This window comes from Miniopterus schreibersii, assembly GCF_964146895.1.
Source record: "Miniopterus schreibersii genome assembly, chromosome: 3".
Taxonomy (NCBI): domain Eukaryota; kingdom Metazoa; phylum Chordata; class Mammalia; order Chiroptera; family Miniopteridae; genus Miniopterus; species Miniopterus schreibersii.
The window spans coordinates 27,436,170-27,455,640 of NC_138103.1; the positions used below are offsets into that span (position 1 = coordinate 27,436,170).

Here is a 19,471-nt window from a genome sequence, read left to right on the forward strand (position 1 = left end):
TTATAAATTACATACAATGATATTTTTAAATTATACATTAATTTTAAAAGATGAAGTGGCTTTCATTCTGAGTTTTATCATAGAACCAGGATAACAAAAATCAAGTTAGGAAGAGCTATGTCCTCTTTAAATAAGCAAAAACAATTGTGCCCTAGAAATGGAACATGGCAAGAAAGCAAACATTAAGTAAAACTTCCCAGATCACACTCATATCTGAAAGAACTTGAACAGTAAAAGTCACTTTAACTATAGTCCTGGCCGGTGTTCTCAGTGGTTAGAGCACTGGCCCGCACACTGCAAAGTCTTAAGTTCCATTCCCCATCAAGGGCATGTACGGTTGCAGGTTCGATCCCTGGCCCTAGTCGGGATGTGTGCAGGAGGCAACCAATTGATATATTTCTACTTCTCTCTCTCTTTCCTCCCTCCCTCCCTTCTACTCTCTAAAAATCAATGAAAAAAAATATCCTTGGGTAAGGATTAACAAAAAATAAAATAAAAATCATTTTAACTATATAATAAAGATGGGAAAAGGACAGAAGTATTGAAAGTAAATAGCATAGCCCTGGCCGGTGTGGCCCAGTGGTTAGTCAGCCCTCACACATCACAGGATCTCTGGTTCAGTGCCCGGTCAAGGGCATGTGCCTGGGTTGCAGGTTCAATTCCCAGCCACTGGTCGGGTCCGTGAGGGAAGCAGCCTCTTGATGTCTCTCTCACATCGATGCTTCTCTCTCTGTGTCCACCCCCCCCTTACATTCTCTCTATAAAAAAATTTTTTTAAAAATCAATGGAAAAAATATCTTTGGGTGAAGATTAACAACAAAAAAATTAAGTAAATAGTATAAAAATGATACCCCATTTTCCCTATGTTAATAGGCAACAAAACCAAACTTTATTATTTTTTTGTTTGTTTGCTTTGCTTTTAATCCTCACCCGAGAATATTTTTTCCCCTTGCTTTTCAGAGAGAGAGGGAGGGAGAATGGGAGAGTGGGAGGGAGGGTGAGAGGGAGAGATATCGATGCGACACATCAGCTGATTGTGGGGATCGAGCCTGCAACTGAGGTACGTGCCCTTGGCTGTAATCGAACCCGGGACCCTTTGGTCCCGGGCCGACACACTAACCACTGAGCCAAACTGGCTAGAAAAACAAAACCAAACTTTAAAACTATATGAAATACAATGTGGTACTGGCATTACAATAAGCATTCAAGTTTAAGGGAATAGAAAGTAAATCTGTCCAACTGATTTCTGACAAAGCACAGGAAATCCATGAAGAAAGTGCATCCTTCCAATAAGCGGTGCTGGGACAGCAGCACATCCACACGCGAAATGGTGAGTCTAGGCCCTTCCTTCATCACATGCACAAAAATTAACTCAAAATAGACCTGAGACCTAAATATAAGAGCTAAAACTATAAAACTCAAGAAGAAAACATTAAGTGTAAAAATCTTTGACTTAAGTGAGCAGTTTTTCTAATGTAACATCAAAAGCACAAGCAATTTAAAAAAACACAAAAACTTGGAAAATTGGGTTGCATCAAAATTTAAACCTTTTTAGGCTTCAAAGGAAACCATTATAAAAATGGAGAAAAAAATGCCACAGACTAAAAAAACATATTGATAAAACTTTATTTCTAACAGATTTATACCCAGAATAAAGAATTCATATAACTAAAAAAAACCCAAAAAAAACCCCCAACTTTAAAAGGCAAAAAATTTAAATAGACATTTCATCAAAGATGATATATGAATGGCTAATAATGAGCACATAAAAAAACATTTTACATAGTTAGGAAAATGCAATTAAAACCCACAATTATATTACATTCTGGAGACAGCTGAAAAATCAGTGATGGCCAGGTGTTAACGGAGATGAACCGGCAGAGCACAGAGAATTTTTAAGAGAGTGAAACAATTCTATATGTTACTATAATAGTGGACACATGCCATTATACATTTGTCAAAACCCACAGATTGCACAAGACTGAACCCTAATGTAAACTATGGACTTTGGGTGATCATGATGTGTCAAGGCAGGTTCATCACGGTGAACAAAGGTACCACTCCAACATGGGATGCTAATGGGGGGGAGGCTGTGCACGTGTGTATATGGATACGCTCTGTACTTTCTGTCCAATTTTGCTGTGAAACTAAAACTGCTCTAAAAATAAAATGTCTATTTAAGAGCAAAAAAAGAAAAGAAACATCCACTAGGACAGCTATAATCAAAAAGGACAGACAATAACAAGTGCTGACCAAGATATGGAGAAACTGAAACCCTCCTACACTGCTGCTAAAAACATAAAATGGTGCAGCCACTTGGGAAAACAGTTTGTCAGTAGCTCAAGTTAAGCACAGAATTACCACAGAAACAGCAATTCACTCCTAGGTATCTACCCAAGAGAAACAAAGACATATTTCCACACAAAGACACATATGTGGATGTTCATAGCAGTGGTGTTCAAAACAACATAATGAAAACAATATAGGTGTCTACCAAACTAGTACATGGGTTAAAAAATGGTAGTAAAGTCGTACAATGGAGTAACATTCAGGTATGAACTACTTAAACACTACATTTTTTGAAGATGAGTCTCAAAACGTAAGGCAGAATAAAAGAAGCAAAATGTAAAACATTACGTATTGTTTATTCCACTTGTATTAAAATGTCTATAAAACCTGATATAGTGATGAGTACAGGGAGTGACTGAAAATGGGAACTATATTTCTAGCTGGGGTGATGGAAATGTTCTAAAATTAGATGGTGGTGAACACTGCAAAACTCTATATACCTACTCAACATCACTAAATTATACACTTAAGATTAAGGTAAATTCTGCAACATATAAACGATATCTCAATAAAGCTATCCAAAAAAATCTATATGAACTAACATTATAAAAGTAACATTTAAAAATAAGGAATAAAATAGCAAAAAAGCTTAGAGTTAAAAACAGTTTCCCTGGAGAGTAAAAAATGGGTATGCAAAGAGAAAAGGAGAATAAGAGAGCATTATATTGATTTTTGTAAAAAGCATGGTAGAGCTAGCTGACATTTTACACTATTATTCCTGTATAACTGGGGGTAACAACTATTAATAAAATTTTGTCTATAAATGTGTAATTAGCAACAAACTTCTAGCTACCGTTTATCAAAAAATTGTCTTTTGGGGTTTTGTATCATATGCAAACATTAACAAATAATGTCACCACTGAAATAAATTGGTCCACTTCTCATCAAAACAGTAGTAATGAGTCAAAATATAACCTACTAAATTAAAGGCTTCCTTACTTAAATTTCATAATTGATTTTAAAAGCACTAGTACATACCAGAGTCTTCTGTGGGTTCAGTTTTCACTTTGATAGGGCCACAACTGAAAAGAAAAGGAAACCTGATGAAGCTAAACACTGGTGAGAACCACTCACCTGGCATTCAAACGCACTAGATCTGAGTATAAAATCACTCACCTGAGCAAGCTGAATGTAAAACTGACTCAACTTTAAAATTTACATATTTTTTCTTGCATAAACATGACTTGTCAACTAAATTTGGTACTGTAATTCCAATCAAATTTTTTGGGGAAGGGGGAGTAGTAACAATATACATTAATATAGAGTAGCAAATTAACTTTCAAATTCCACTTTACTATAAGGCCTCACTATCTACAATGTGATCATCAATCACATCAGTTTCACCCAGGAACTACTGTCATTCAGAACTAGTAAGTCAAAAGCTACATTTTCAAAGGATCCCCAAGTGATTAAATTGCTTATTAAACTTCAAAATGTGTGACATAGGCCTTTTTAATATTCTAATACCTCAATAACCTAAAAACTAAAACCTGGTGAGGTGTGCAAGTTTATTAGTACTAATGAAATGTTTTACCTTCCACCTGGAGATAGCATTGACCTTTCAGTATCTGTTACCATCACGCGACCACCTGTATGTACAAAAAAAGTTAGATTTAGGTTCTTCTAACACTTCAAATATAACTAATATTCCCAAAGGTTCTACATATGAATGAACTGGAAGAGGAGTTCACAGCCCTGGGTCATACTAGAATGAGTACTGCATGTTTATAAAAAGGGATGACAATCACCTAACAGTTTTTATCCCCTCACCCACAGCACCCTCCCTTTAATGAAAAAACTATTTTTATCAGTGAAACAAATACAGCAATATACTATTACTCTACTAATGTAGATAAAAACTCGACTGATGATAAAGATTTCTACTAAGAGCAAACCTGGCTCTGACGAACTGAAAAACAGGGACTGCTGACAGGTACATGGTTTCTTCTTAGGGTGATGAAAATGTTCTGGATTTCTATAGCAATGATAGTCGTACGTCTTGTAAATATACTAAAACCCAATGAATTGGACACTTTAACATTGTGAATTTTATGTTTGCAAAAAGAAAAAGAAAGAGAAAGACTGACTCCTCAAAATACTGATAAAAATGTAGTGTCATACACTGCTAGTGAGAATGAAACAATCACGTAAAAAAAGTCTGGCGGTTTCTTAAAAAGTTTAATGTATCACTATCATATGATCTAATGCCAACATTATGTATTTACCAAAGAGGATGAAAATATATGCCCGCATAAAGACTTGCAATCAAGTATCATAGCACTTTATAATAGCCGAGTAATGGAAACTCAAATTTTCATGGACAGGTGAATGAGTAAACAAATTGTAATGTACCAATACAACGGAATGCTACTCAGCGATAAAAAAATTAACTATTGATACATAAAACAATATGGATAAGTCTCAAAATAAGAAGTCAGATAAAAAAAGAGAACATACTACATGACTCCAATTATATAAAAAAATCTAGAACATGCAAACAAATCTAGAGTTGTCGCTCAGTGGTTGCCTTGGGACAAGGGCTGAAAGGAGCAGATGAAAGAATTACCAAGGGGTGTAAGGAAACTTTGGGATGAAAGATGTGTCCACAATCTTAACTGTAGTGATAGTTTCACAGTGTCAAAACTTATCAAATTGTACACTTTAAATGTGTGTAGCTTGCCTGGCCGGGTGTGGCTCAGTGGTTGAGCATTGACCTAGGATCCAGGAGAACATGGTTTAATTCCAAGTCATGGCACATGCCCAGGTTGCAGGCTCAATCCCCAACTAATCCCCAGTTGGGGGAAGTGCAGGAGATAGCTGACCAATAATGACTCTCTCATTATTGATGTTTCTCTCTCTCTCTCTCTCCCTCTCCCTTCCTCTCTCTGAAATCAATAATCTGTGTGGTTTACTGGACATAAATTATATCTCAATAAAGCTGTTAAATTTTTTGAAAGTGGAAAATGTAAGCCCATTAAAATTGCAACATTTCAATTACTTTGAGAGTTGGTGTGGCAAGAAGCCAAGTCATACAAACCCATCCACTAGGACCACTCATTATAAAACACCCTATAGAAATATTCATTAACTAATGACCACCCCCCAACATTTCAAAACAAGTTTCTAGAATAAAATATTTCACAAAATACAAATAGCTGACCAAGGCCAATCTAGTTAAGGGATAAAATACTGATCATGAAAATATCGGAATTTTAATTTAAACGGGACAAAGAAATCTTTTCTTTCTCAGTCTTAAAAAGAACACATACAAGAAAAACAATAGCTACATCATAATGGTGAAAGCCTGAATGCTTCCCAGTTAATATCTAGGACAAGGTGAAATACTGTATTGGATATTCTAATACAAGCAACAAAATTAAGAAATAAAAAGTATTCAGATGCAAAGAGGTAAACTGTCTTGAATCATACACAGTATGATTCACCATGTAGAAAGTCCAGAAATAAACACTCAGAGTCAACTAACTTTTAACAAAGATGCCAAAGTAATCTGGATGAAAGGATAGTCTTTTTATCAAATTGTGCAAACACAATTGGAATATGAATTTATACCCTTACCATGCACCATATACCAAAATTATCTCAAAATTGAAAGCAGCCCGGCTGGCCGTGGCTCAGCAGTTGAGTGAGCGTCGACCTAGGATCCAGGCAATTGGGGTTCGATTCCCGGTCAGGGCACATGCCCGAGTTGCGGGCTCGATCAATGACTCTCTCATCATTGATATTTCTATCTCTCTCTCTCCCTCTCCTTTCCTCTCTGAAATCAATAAAGGTATATTTAAAAAAAAAAAAAAAATTGAAAGCAGATCTAAATGTAAGAACTAAAGCTATAAAACTTAACAGAAGAAAACATAACAAACTTCCATGACCTTAGAGTTAGGCAACAATTTCTTAGATAATGACATCAAAAGCACAAATGATAAAAGAGTAAAATGAACTTGATAAAAATTAAAAACTGTTGTTCCTCAAAGAACATTATCAAGCAAGTGAAAAGGTAACCTATAGAACCAGTGAAAATATTTATAGGGAGAATATATAAAGAACTCTTACAACTCAATAATAAAAATAATAATAATCCAATTAAAACATGGGGAATGAATCTGAATAAACATTTCTCCAAAGAATATACATGAATGGCCAATAAGCACATGAAAAGATACTCAACTTTAGTAATTACTGATACACAAACCAAAACCACAATGAAATACCATTTCACATCCATTAAAATGGCAAAAACCAAAGGGATGTAGAGAAACTTGAACCCTCAAGTGATGCTAATAAAAACATAATGGTGTAGCCGCTTTGGAAATAAGTTTGGCACTTTCTTAGTTAAATGAAAAATTATACTATGACCCAGCATTTCCACTCCTAGGTATAAATATCCAAGAAAAATTCAAGTATGTTTACAGATAAAAACTTTTTAAATTATATTCATAGTATTATTGTTAATAATAGCCAAGTGGGAAAATTCTTAATGTCCATCAAATGATGAATGGATAAATGGGTGGTATGTTCATACAATGGAATACTTAATGTTCAGCAATAAAAAGAATAAAACTATTGCCCGGCTGGGCGTGGCTCAGCGGTTGAGCATTGACCTAGGATCCAGGCGGTCGGGGTTCGATTCTTGGTCAGGGCACATGCTCGGGTTGCGGGCTTGATCCCCCAGTCGGGGAGCGTGCAGGAGGCAGCTGATCAATGACTCTCTTATCATTGATGTTTCTATCTCTCTCTCTCCCTCTCCTTTCCTCTGTCTGAAATCAATAAAGATATATTTAAAAAAAAAAAAAAAAAGAATAAAACTATTGATATACTCAACAACCCGGATGAATCTCAAATGAATTATGCTGAGTGAAAAAAGCTAATCTCAAAAGGATACATGCTGTGAATTTCATTTAATAACGTTCAAGAAATAACAAATGGAGATAATGAAAATATTCTAAAATTAGATTGTGGCAATGCTTGTAAAACTCTTTTTAAGTTTTTAATAGTATATTTTCCAAAATTCACTGAATTATACTTAAAACTGGTTAATTTCATGGCATGTCAATTATGCCTCAATAAAGCTTCTAAAAAAATGAATCATTTCATCATGGTGAAAATAAAATGAAGGTTATTTAAAAGAAAACGAAACACATTTGGGCATGTATACATTATTGTCCTTTCATTCTTGCATTAGTTAAGAAGTTGCCAATGATACTGGTTATTAACTTTCAAAAGTCTCAAATAAACCTGGCTCCAAAGAGTACTAGTCTTCTAAATATCACTTTTCCCTTCAAATAGAAGGGTTCGATTTCCCAAAAGAAAATCCTGTTGAACTCCTCCCTCATTTCTTCAAGGGCCCATCTTACTTTGCTCTTCCTCACAAAAGCCTTTCTGGGCTATGAAAAAATCCTTCCTCCAACAAACTTCCACAGTATCTTCTCTAACCACTCCTGTGTACCTTATGTTCTTGCTGTGGTGACATTATAAACTTTTTATCCTTTCCATTAGACTACTGGCATTCAAAAACTTTAATATGTACACAGAGTTATGTATCCCCTCCCTACCCAATCCTGTACCTAATAATTCCATCCCTGGTCTATAAACATCAGGTAAATTAAATCATACTCATAATTCTGGGAAATTAGAGCACATCCAGTATATGACCATACATATTGCAAACATAAAACCTTGTATACACATCATAAAGGAGGAAGCAGAGCTGAAAACAAGTCTACTTTATCAGCTCAGACTTTTCATTGGTTTATATAAATACCATAGTACCCTACTCCAAAATGTCTTATATCATATTCTCAAAGGAAGTAAAAGAGAAATCATTATAATGAATTAAACTTGGCAAAACAGGTTTAGAAACCCATCCAGCTATCATGTAAGCAAAGCAATCACTTACCTAGGTGCTTCTTTGGCTCTAGGAAAGGTCTGCATTAAGAAAAAACAAAAAAACTATACATGAACACGCAAACCAAAATTGCTGTGAAGCATAACTTAAGTGACTTCTACAGTAAGCATGGATTTTTAAAGTATATTAAAATAAACTGAATATTCAATTTTATATAAATAAACTGTTGGTGGTGGGCAAGGAAGAAAAGTACTTTACCTCTTAATGATAAATGAAATCCCTGCTTTGTTCTCCAAAATCCATTTCAGGGTTGCAAGATCATAGTTCTCAGGGTGTTTAAAGGCAACTCCTTCTGGAAGCCCCTGCACTACCACAGCTGACTGATCTCGTAGCATCTTCTCGTATGGAACAGGCACCACTGTTGATTTTCCTAAAGCTTTCCCTGGAGTTAGTGGTGAGGTGAGGTAGAAAGAAAATAAACATAATTATATGTTAAGATTAAAAAACTAAACCATCAGTTTAATCATGGCTCAACAAATGGCATTCATGCTATCTTGTAATACCTGATTTCAAAACTACTTTGAAGTACTATAGGGCCCTATTCCCATGTTAGCAGAAATTTTAAACCTAAAACGAATGCAAAGGGCCAAAATGAAAGTACGTAAGATATTTATATAAAACATATACAAAAGAATAGGAACAATGGCCGGTTTCTTGCACTATTCTCTTTCTTCATGATGGTCCCACTCTGGTATAATACAATCTTTCCCTATCAATTCAGCCTCAGACCATGGAAGCCTGACAAGTCCAACTGTTACCATAAAATAAGCAATTTTGGGTTAATATTCTCATTGAAAATGTATTAGACAGACACAATCAACATTTACAAATGACTGTATTCTGTCAGGCTGTCAGTGTGTACAAGGCAATGAACCCACAGATGCTAGAAACGCCATTCCCCAGAGTTGAATTTTACGTTAAACCCAGCGTAATCTATATCTTTCCCCTCTGACCATTTTTTTCTTAAAAGAGCTTTGTTTACCGCATAATTTGATTAGCAAACATAGTCTTTCCGGAAATTGGCACAAATGTCAAAAATAAACAATTCTCTCTGGATGATTATGGTGTGCTGAGGCAGGTTCTCTGGTGGGAGATACTGATAGTAAAAGGCTATGCATGTGAGGGCAAGGGATAGATGAGAAATCTCTGTACCTGCCTCTTAATTTTGCTATAAATCTAAACCTGCTCTAAAAAAAAAACCCACCTAGCTCTAATAGCTATAGTTGTTTCTGGGTTCCTTCAAAATGCAAATAGAAAACAAGGTTGTTCCTAATGTTAACCCAATATTTAGAAATTAAGTCATTCAATTTGTGAAAGTGTTTTGTATGTTAAATCTACCTTTTAGAAAACTCAATTACATAATGTATCTTTTAGAAAATTCAAGTGTACAACTTTACCATAGCAAAAGCAGAAATAGTCCTCAACTGTTTTTCTGAGTGTTTCAATCTCTACAGCATCTACACTCATCCGATTTGCTTGAGTTGTAGATTTCATTTTATGCATCTCTGCAGCCTTTTCTTCTTCTTCAACACCTGTAAAATAATTAATGATATACAAAGGCCTGTATCCATTATCTTAATATCAACTTTTAGTAAGAGTATTTTTTCCTATATTCTAACATTTATATGATGTACTATATAAAGACAGAAAGGGAAAAGGGAAAATTTTAAAAATAAAAAGCTGGCCCAGCCGGTGGTTGAGCCTCAACCTATGATCTGGGAGATCACGGTTCGATTCCTGGTCAGGGCACATACCTGGGTTGCGGGCTCGATCCCCAGTCGGGGCGTGCAAGAGGCAGCCAATAAATGACTCTCTCTCATCTTTGGGGTTTCTCTCTCTCTTCCTCTCTCTCCCTTCCATACATATTTTTTTTAAATAAAAAATAAAAAGCTACACAACATAAATGACTTGAATAAAAATAATAAGAAATGATGACCACCTCTGAAATAAGTACAGCTATCACTAAAAATCCTACAAATTACTACTTTAATCTTTCTATTTCTATCTTTTTTATTGATTTTAGAGAGAGAAAAGGAGAGGAGGTGAGAGAGAGAGAAAAACACTGATTTGTTGTTACACCTATTTATGCATTCATTGGTTGCTTCTTGTATGTGCCTTGACAGGAGATAGAAACCATCAACCCTGGCTTATCTGGATGATGCTCTCCGGCCAGGGCAGCCACTAGTATTTATTTCTTTTTTTAAGAGTGGAAGGGGGAGAGAGAGAGCAAATATTCATGTGAGAGAAGACACAATGATTGGTTGTCTCTTGTACACACCCTGAACAGAGGCCAAGCATGCAACCGAGATACCTGCCCTTGGCCAGAATCGAACCCAGGACCCTTCGGTCTGTGGGCTAACACTCTAACCACGGAGCCAAACCAGCTAGGGCAGATGGGCAGCTACCAGTTTGAAAAAGAAAAGATACCTTAAGAGTTACTTTATTAGCTACAAACTTAAAAAAGGAAAGATTATCAACATAAAAAATATTCTAAGGCTTCCAAAGTCCAAACACAACAGCCACTAGACACCTGTGGCTACTGAGCACTTGAAACGTGACAGTCCAAATTAAGATGTGTTTTAAGCCCTGGCAGGTGGGTTCAGTTGATTGGAGTATTGCCCCTGTACACCAAAAGGGTTGTGGATTTGATTCCAGGTCAGGGCACATACTTAAGATTGTGGGTTCCATCTCCAGTCAGGGGGCATACGGGAGGCAACCAATTAATGTCTCTCTCTCTCCCTTTTTCTCTCTCTAAAATCAATTAAAAAAACACATATCCTTCGGTGAGGATTTTGAAGACTTAGCACAAAAAGTAATATGCAAATTATCCCATTAATAATGTTTATATTGATTACACGTCGAATGATAATATTTTAGATGTGTCAGGTTTAAACATAACCACTAAAATGAATTTCACTTCTTACTTTTTACCAATGTCATAACTAAAAAATTTTGTTACATGAGTGATTCACATAATATTATTTCTTGTACTTTTCTAAACCCTAGAAAAGAGCTTAGAATTCTCCCCCAAATTTTCTGAAACTGACTCACAAACCTATTGATTAGGCTTCTTTATTAAGCCTTATCTGCAAAATAATTTAGAAAAATATTAGGTACCCAAGAATTCTATCCAAAGATTATTCTTCTCCATGGTTTCAAATTAGTGTTAACAAAAAGAAAGTGTAAATACTAATAGACAGGGACTACAATTTGCAACTGAGGACAATTCCCCTAATGCTTAATTCTTACCACTGGAGAACAACATAAGCAAGGCAGTACAAGGAACAGGAATATAAATGCAGCTGCCAGTGGGATTATAGTATTCATTGGACAGACGGCAGCTAATATAAACATAACAAAAGCAACATTAGTATAAAAAATACACAAACATAATCAAATTCTCAAAAATTCTCAAAATGATATTAAATGAAAAAAATTAGAAATAGATTACTACCATAAAGTTTAAAAGACTGCAGCTGGGCCCTGGCCGGTTTAACTCAGTGGTCAGAGCGTCAACCCCCAGACTGAAGGGGCACAGGATCAATTCCCAGTCAAGGGCATGTACCTGTTTCGGGCTCGATCCCCATCCCATCAGGGCACACGTGGGAGGCAACCAGTCAATGTTGCCTCACATCTCTCACACATCAATGTTTCTCTCTCTCTCTCTATCCCTCCCACTCCCTCCCTCCCTTCCACTCTCTGTAAAGAAAAATCAATGGAAAAAATATTCTTGGGTGAGCATTAACAAAAAAATAAAAATAAAAAACATGTTTTTATTAATTTTTAAAGAGACGAAGGGAGAGGGAGAGAGAGATAGAAACATCAACATCAACTGCAACCTGGACATGTGCCCTGAACAGGAATCCAACCAGTGACCTTTCGGTGCATGGGACTCAACCAATTCAGCCACACCGGCCAGGGCCACACCTATTTTCTATCAAGAAAGAACTGCTTATTTGAATAAGAATTTTCAATCAATTCAAAATTTACCTTCTTTTTAATGTGTTTCACCAGTTCAGAGTAATGCCAAGCAAGGAACAGAGTACAATAAACATTTATCATTTTCTTAAACTCTTCAGTATTTACCCTTATATATTACCATGTCAGTGATTCATTTTAAGCATTTTGAAATGTCTCCATGGACATTTCGGAGTATTTTTTTTAGTAAAAAATCTCATTCTCCTTTAGTGTAACAACATGACATGTGTTGATGCATAAATATTTAGGTTTAATATTATGAAATACAAAAGATAAAAATACAATACTCACAGTATTTCACGAAATCTTTCTGAAAATCCTTTCTGGTGTTAACAAAAGCACGTCCTCTCTCAGTTCCAACAACAAACACGTCTGTTTCATACACTGCAATGCAGGCCACTTCTGCCTTGGACTTGGCCAGTTCTTTACACTGAAATAGAAACAATGAGGTGTTATATACAGATATAATTTAAAAGCACTGCTTCTGCTGGATGAATAAAAAATCTTATCACTTAAACTGTCTTAATACATAATCTGGAAACAAAGTTCCTAGTTTCTGGCCTTTATATACAAAAATGAAGAGCCCCCATTTTTTTCTAGTGTACCTCTCTTTTTGAATAATTTTTTTTTAATCCTCACCTAAGGATATTTTTCCCATTGGTTTTTTAGAGAGAGTGAAGGGGAGAGAAAAAAGGGAATGGGGGGACAGAAAGAAAGAAACATCGATGTGACAAAGACACATCAACTGGTTGCCTCCCACACATGCCCCAACCACGGATTGAGGTATGTGCCCTTGACTGGGAATCAAACCCAGGACCCTTCAGTCCTCAGGCCGACACTCTCTAACTACTGAGCCAGACCAGCCAGGGCTGAAATTAGTTTTTAACCCTGATTTTAAACAGAAGAAAACACAGAATTTAGGAGGAAAAAAGCAGAGATTCCTTGTAATCTATTATAGGCCGAATTCCCAAAAAATAGACTCAGATATGCACATAGGCTTACTGGGAAGTACTCTCAACAATATCTGTCAAGTGTGAGGGGAGCAGGGTTCGGCAGAGGGAGAATGGCCCTCCCCAAAGAAGGAGAGAGATCTTGGGCAAGGGATCCTCTAACATACACATTAGCTGAGGCGATTAGTGCCAGCAGTCTACAGAGGGGTCTGGAAGCCATAGCACAACATCCACTACATAATCCTGCCTCCAGAAGTATCTCCATATGCATACACAACTGGAATCCCTTTTAGGTGTAATACTTTTACTAAGAACGACTTTTACTAAGTATATTTCTATGAGATTAAATAGTCTTTAAGCCCAGCCAGTGTGGCTCAGCAACTGAGCATCGACCTTTGATCCAGGAGATCATGGTTTGATTCCTGGTCAAGGTACATGCCCAGATGGTTGCAGGTTCGATCCCCAGTGGGGGGCGTGCAGGAGGCAGCCAATCAATGACTCTCCCTCATCACTGATGTTTCTATCTCTCTCCCTCTCCCTTCCTCTCTCTCTCAATCAATAAAGGTGTGTGTTTTTTTAATAAAATAAAAGAAATAGTCTTTAAAATCTTAACAGAGTACATAACATAATATTCCATATTATGGATATACAACAATTCATTTCACGCTAACCTTACTGAAAATGTTGGTGATTCCAATTATCACTCCTGAAAATAACATCGAAATAATAATTAAAATATTTATGTGTATTTTGCATGACTTTCTCAGAAGAGAGTCAGAGATGTGGAAAACTATGACTATAAAAGCAAGTACTTTTAAGGTTCTCAAAAATCTACTAAAAATTAGAAAGTAAGGCTCTTTCAGGTTACACTCCCATTTGTACTTCTAAAAGAGCAAACTCACAACATTCTGCCTAGCAAGGTACTGTACGACTTTTCCAGAAACATTTTAAAAGGGTGCTTAGTATAGTCAATAACGTACTGATTGGTATTAAAATGAAAGAATATTTACCTTAGACATTTTTCTGTGAATTAGCATATCCTTTGCTTATTTTTCTACTGTGTTAGTAGTGTTTCTCCATTGCTGCATAAAAATACCTTGCTGATTTTAGGCATAGAAAGCTGCTTACAGAATTAAATACAAAATTCCATATTTTTTCTGTTTTTTAAATTTGTCTTAATATAACTTTTTTTTTAATCCTCACCAGAGAATATTTTTTCCATTGCTTTTTAGAGAGAGTGGAAGAGAGGGATGGAGGGGGAGGAAAGCGGGGAGGGGGAGAGAGAAAGAGAGAGAAACATCAATGTGAGAGAGTCACATCAATTGGTTGCCTCCCACATGCGCCAGGGCCAGGGACTGAACCAGCAACCAAGGTATGTGCCCTTGACTGGGAATCGAACCTGAAACTCTTCGGTGCACCAACCAACACTCTAAACACTGAGCATCACTGGGCAGGGCTTAATGTAACTATTTTTTATTTTTACTTATCTAGAATTATCTAGAATTTAACTTGGTACATGATAAAGACTTAAAATTTTTTTTGTCTTTTTGTCAAATAGCCTATGTTCTCATTTGTTGAAAACTACAGCTTTCCTCCATTTCTCTTTGATTTATACAATAACCAACCTCTAATTTCTTAAATGGAAATTACTTGCATAATATAACTTTAAAACATTATCTTGAATAAATAATGTTACACCTACAGTAATGATCAGAAATTTTTGAACTATAATAAAGCCACAGTAGAGAATTTCTGACCTGTGAGCCAAAAGTTGTTTCCAGTAGGAAGAATCACGCTGTAATATAATTTTGTTTCACTGCATTTATATGAGATGCACTTTGGCTGCTCACCTGTAACAGTATATTTACTTACCTTGTGATAAATGACAGTACATTTTTGTTGCACTATCCACCCTCTTAGCTGGACAACACTGTCACCAAAGGCGGTATTTATGAAACAGCAAAGCAAGGTTCATGTACTATCTAAGGATTAGATCAAAGAAACCCACAGGCCAAGGGAAGGATAAAGTCACCTATGCACCTATCATTACACTTCATAATGTACAACTAGGTACATCAGGAGAAGCACTCCTACTCCTGCCGGTGAGGAGGTAATAAAGGCCGAGACTCGTCAAGTACACCCAAGATGAGAAAACTATAAAGGTATTCTACGTTATTCCATGTACAGATTAGTAGGGAAGAAAATATTTTATTATCAACAGAATAGGATTTAATTTCTAAATTAACATCTAACATTAAGGCACAAATTTGGCTGCTTTTATGATCACAAGACAGAAATAAATTGCTTTCAGAAAATAACATAGTCACTAACCATTCTAAAATTTTATTTTTTAAAAATATATCTTTATTGATTTCAGAGAGAGGAAGGGGAGGGAGAGATAGAAACATCAATGATAAGAGAGTCATTGATCAGCTGGCTCCTGCACAACCCCCACGGGGATTGAGCCCGCAACCCGGGCATGTGTCCTGACTGGAAATCAAACCATGACCTCCTGGGTCATAGGTTGATGCTTAACCGCTGAGCCATGCCAGCTGGGCTAAAATTTCTTTCTTTAAGGAGATAATTTTTTAAAATTCTTAAATAGTAGAAAACAGAAAAGGCCTGGCGAGGCGTGGCTCAGCAGCTGAGCATCAACCTAGGATCCAGGAGATCTTGGTTCGATTCCCAGTCAGGGCACAAGCCCAGGTTGCAGGATTGATCCCCAGTGGGAGTCATGCAGGAGGAAGCAGATCAATGACTCTCTCATCATTGACGTTTCAACTCTCTCTTTCCCTCTCCCTTCCTCTCTCTGAAATCGATAAATTAAAAAAAAATAAACCAACAACAAAAAAAACAGAAAAGAATTGCCCTAATAGGAAAACAAAAAAGAATCTACAAACTACGTCATACTGAGACCTGTGAGGTTAAACACTATGTAATACTAGTCAACACTTAACAGAGAAAATACATAGCTTCCTCCTACTTACAATATTTAATTTCAATGTGTCAAAAAATGCCTAAACCTGGTGCTTTTTAAATCTATGAGCTCAAATAGTAGGTTTCCAATTACATATCCATAAAAACATGATAAGCAAATTGTACTAATAGTTTGCTATAATTATGTACAATGTAAGTCTTTTTTTTTTATTGTTCAAAATATTGCAGATGTCCTCTTTTCTCCCCATTGACCCCTTCCACCCCAACCCCCACCCCCAGGCCTTCACCACACTACTGTCTGTGTTCATGGGCTATGCATATATGCATGTAGATTCTTTGGTTAGTTTCTCCCCACCCACCCCCACCTTCCCTCTGAGATTCATCAGTCTGATCCATGCTTCCATGTCACTGAATCTATTTTGTTCATTAGTTTATTATGTTCTTTAGATTCCATGTATAAGTGAGATCATGTAATATTTGTCTTTCTCTGCCAGGCTTATTTCACAAAGAACTCATACAAGTCAACAAGAGGAAGACAAATAATCCAATTTGAAAATGGGCAAAGGAACTGAATAGACACTTCTCCAAAGAGGGACATACAGATGGTCAAGAGACATAGGAAAAAATGGTCAACATCGCTAATCATCAGAGAGATGCAAATTAAAACCACAATGAGATATCGCTTCACACCTGACAGAATGGCTACAATCAACAAATCAACAAACGACATGTGCTGGCCGGGTGTGGAGAAAGGGGAACCCTGAAACACTGCTGGTGGGAATGCAGACTGGTGCAGCCACTATGGAAAGCAGTATGGAGGTTCCTCAAAAAATTAAAAATGGAGCTGCCTTTTGACCCAGTGACCCCACTTCTAGGAATATATCCTAAGAATCCTGAAACACTAATCAGAAAGAATATATGCACCCCTATGTTCACAGCAGTGCAATTTACAATAGCTAAGATCTAGAAACAGTACAAGTGCCCATCAGTAGATGAGTGGATAAAAAAGCTGTGGGATATTTACACCATGGAATACTATGCAGCTATAAAGAAGAAGGATCTTGTACCCTCTGGGACAGTATGGATGGACCTGGAGAATATTATATTAAGCAATCTAGGTCTTTTGAAAATAAAGAACAAACACACTACATATTTAGTATCAGGTGGCAGAGTATGGACAATTATGAATGCATAGCACAATAAAATAAAGGATAATAAATAGGGAATATGCGCTTATGGCCCAAAATTCTAGTAATTTTATACAGAAACAATAAAACACCAACACCACACTATAATATACCAACTCACTCTGAGAAACTTCAAATATTACACATAAATTCAAAGTTAATGACTGCAAAACAAGGGATTGCTTAAGACATTTATAGGTAAAAAATTAAAATTAAATGTAAAATATTACACATTTAGATAAGTTAAGAGCATTCTGAAAGATGTTAATTAAATTTGATTTGAAAGACTTAAATCCATAACTATTATTCAAGCAAAAAAACTACTCTTATTAACAAACTAAGAAACATGTATGTTCTACAAAAACAAATCAATCTCATCCACAAGTCCAATCCCATTCAACAATAACACATTTATAGAAGTGTAAAGCCATCTCACCATGGACTCAAGAGCAGACATGAGAAACGTCACCACCATCCTGCTCTCTGAAGACTCCTCATCTTCAACTGGCAGGGCAGACATTGCTACTTGGGCCATGATCCCTGTGCAAGAGAAGAAGAAAGTGAGAGGTCGAAATACAGTGTCCTGCTAAACATAGGGTTATAGATGTGATGTCCTCCACCGACTGCTTTAATTTACATTGCATAAGAGAAAAATAAGACTCAAAACCTATCGCATAAGAGCATTTATTCCATAACTTTCCATCTAGTTTTATTTCGATAAAATTAGGTCAGCATCATCCCCCAAAATAAATTCCAGAACCAGTTAAAATTTCTCCCAAGTAAAAGGAAGAAGTGATACACACTTCACAACCTAATGGTAGCTTAGCAAAATTCAACATAGAAAACAGATGCAAAATTCCCTTTCTCCCATACACACACGGATTGTAAAAGAGAGTGGGTAAAGTAGACTGTGGCTGGATGAAGATAATTTCTTCTTTCTTACTCAAGAGGAAATAGTTTGCAGGACAAATGCCATCTAAGATTCCTTTATAATAGAGCATATTATTCTACTTAGAAAACATTGTCTGATACTTTGATATAAGCAAAAAGCCTCAGCTGAATTTCAAGCACTATAAAAAGAGAACACATAAACACTGAATAGTAAGTGTTGGCAAGTATGTGGAAAAATTGGAACTCTGTGTCTTGCTGTTAAGAATGTAAAATGGTGCATGCACTATAGAAAACCAATTAACGGTTTCTAAAAAAAACGAAACAGAATTACCGCCTGGTCAGAGTGGCTCAATGGGTAGAGCACTGTCCTGTGCATCGAAAGGTTGCCAGTTCAATTCCTGGTCAGGGCACATGCCTGGATTGTGGATTTGACCCCAGTCTGGGAACATATAGAAGGCAACCAATCAATGTTTCTCTCTCACATCGATGTTTCTCTCTCACACTCTTCCTTCCTTTCTCTAAACATGTCCTTGGGTGAGGATTAAAAATAATAATAAAATGTTTTTATAAAAAAAACAGAATTACAATGCTGAAGCAATCCCACTTCTGTGTGTATACCCAAAAGAACTAAAAGCAAGGACTTGAACAGATATTTGTATACCCATGTTCATAACAGCATTATTCACAATAGCCAAAAGATGGGAACAACCCAAATGTCCACTGTCAAATAAATAAATAAAATGTGATATAGACATATGATGGAATATAATTTAACCTTAACAAGGAATGAAGTTCTGATACATGCTATATGACATAGATGAACACTGAAAATATTACTCAATAAAAAAAAATAAATAAATAAGAAAACGTTATTCTAAGTGAAATAAGCCAGACACAAAAGGACAAATATTGTATGATTTTTCTCACATGAGACACCTATAACAGTCAAATTCAAAGAGACAGAAAGAATGGTAGTTGCAAGGACTAAAGGGAGAGAGTAATAAGGAGTTACTGTTTAATTCACACAGTTTTAATTTGGGATGGTGAAAAAGTTCTGGGGATAGTGGTGATGGTCGCACAACAACAATGTATTTAATGGCAGGGAAGCGTACATTTAAAAATGGTTAAAATGGCCGGGCCAGCTTGGCTCAGAGGCTGAACAGCAACCTATGATGCAGGCAATCGAGAATCGATTCCCAGTCAGGGCACATGCCTGGGTTGCAGGCTCGATCCCCAGCAGGGGGCATGCAGGAGGCAGA

At 36.3% G+C, this 19,471-nt stretch overlaps 1 protein-coding gene across 10 annotated transcripts in view; it reads right to left on the reverse strand.

Moving 5' to 3' along the window:
* GTF2I (general transcription factor IIi) overlaps positions 1-19,471 on the reverse strand; it is a 102,057-nt gene that overhangs the window by 61,691 nt on the left and 20,895 nt on the right. For all 10 annotated transcript variants that reach the window (XM_081132073.1, XM_081132076.1, XM_081132079.1 and 7 more), the window contains 7 exons: positions 17,758-17,861; positions 12,539-12,677; positions 9,667-9,801; positions 8,468-8,651; positions 8,261-8,289; positions 3,884-3,938; positions 3,328-3,371 (listed from right to left, as the gene is read on the reverse strand). In XM_081132073.1, the coding sequence (XP_080988199.1) occupies positions 3,328-3,371; positions 3,884-3,938; positions 8,261-8,289; positions 8,468-8,651; positions 9,667-9,801; positions 12,539-12,677; positions 17,758-17,856 (685 nt within the window). In that variant the 5' untranslated portion in view covers positions 17,857-17,861. The remainder of the gene's footprint in view (positions 1-3,327; positions 3,372-3,883; positions 3,939-8,260; positions 8,290-8,467; positions 8,652-9,666; positions 9,802-12,538; positions 12,678-17,757; positions 17,862-19,471) is intronic.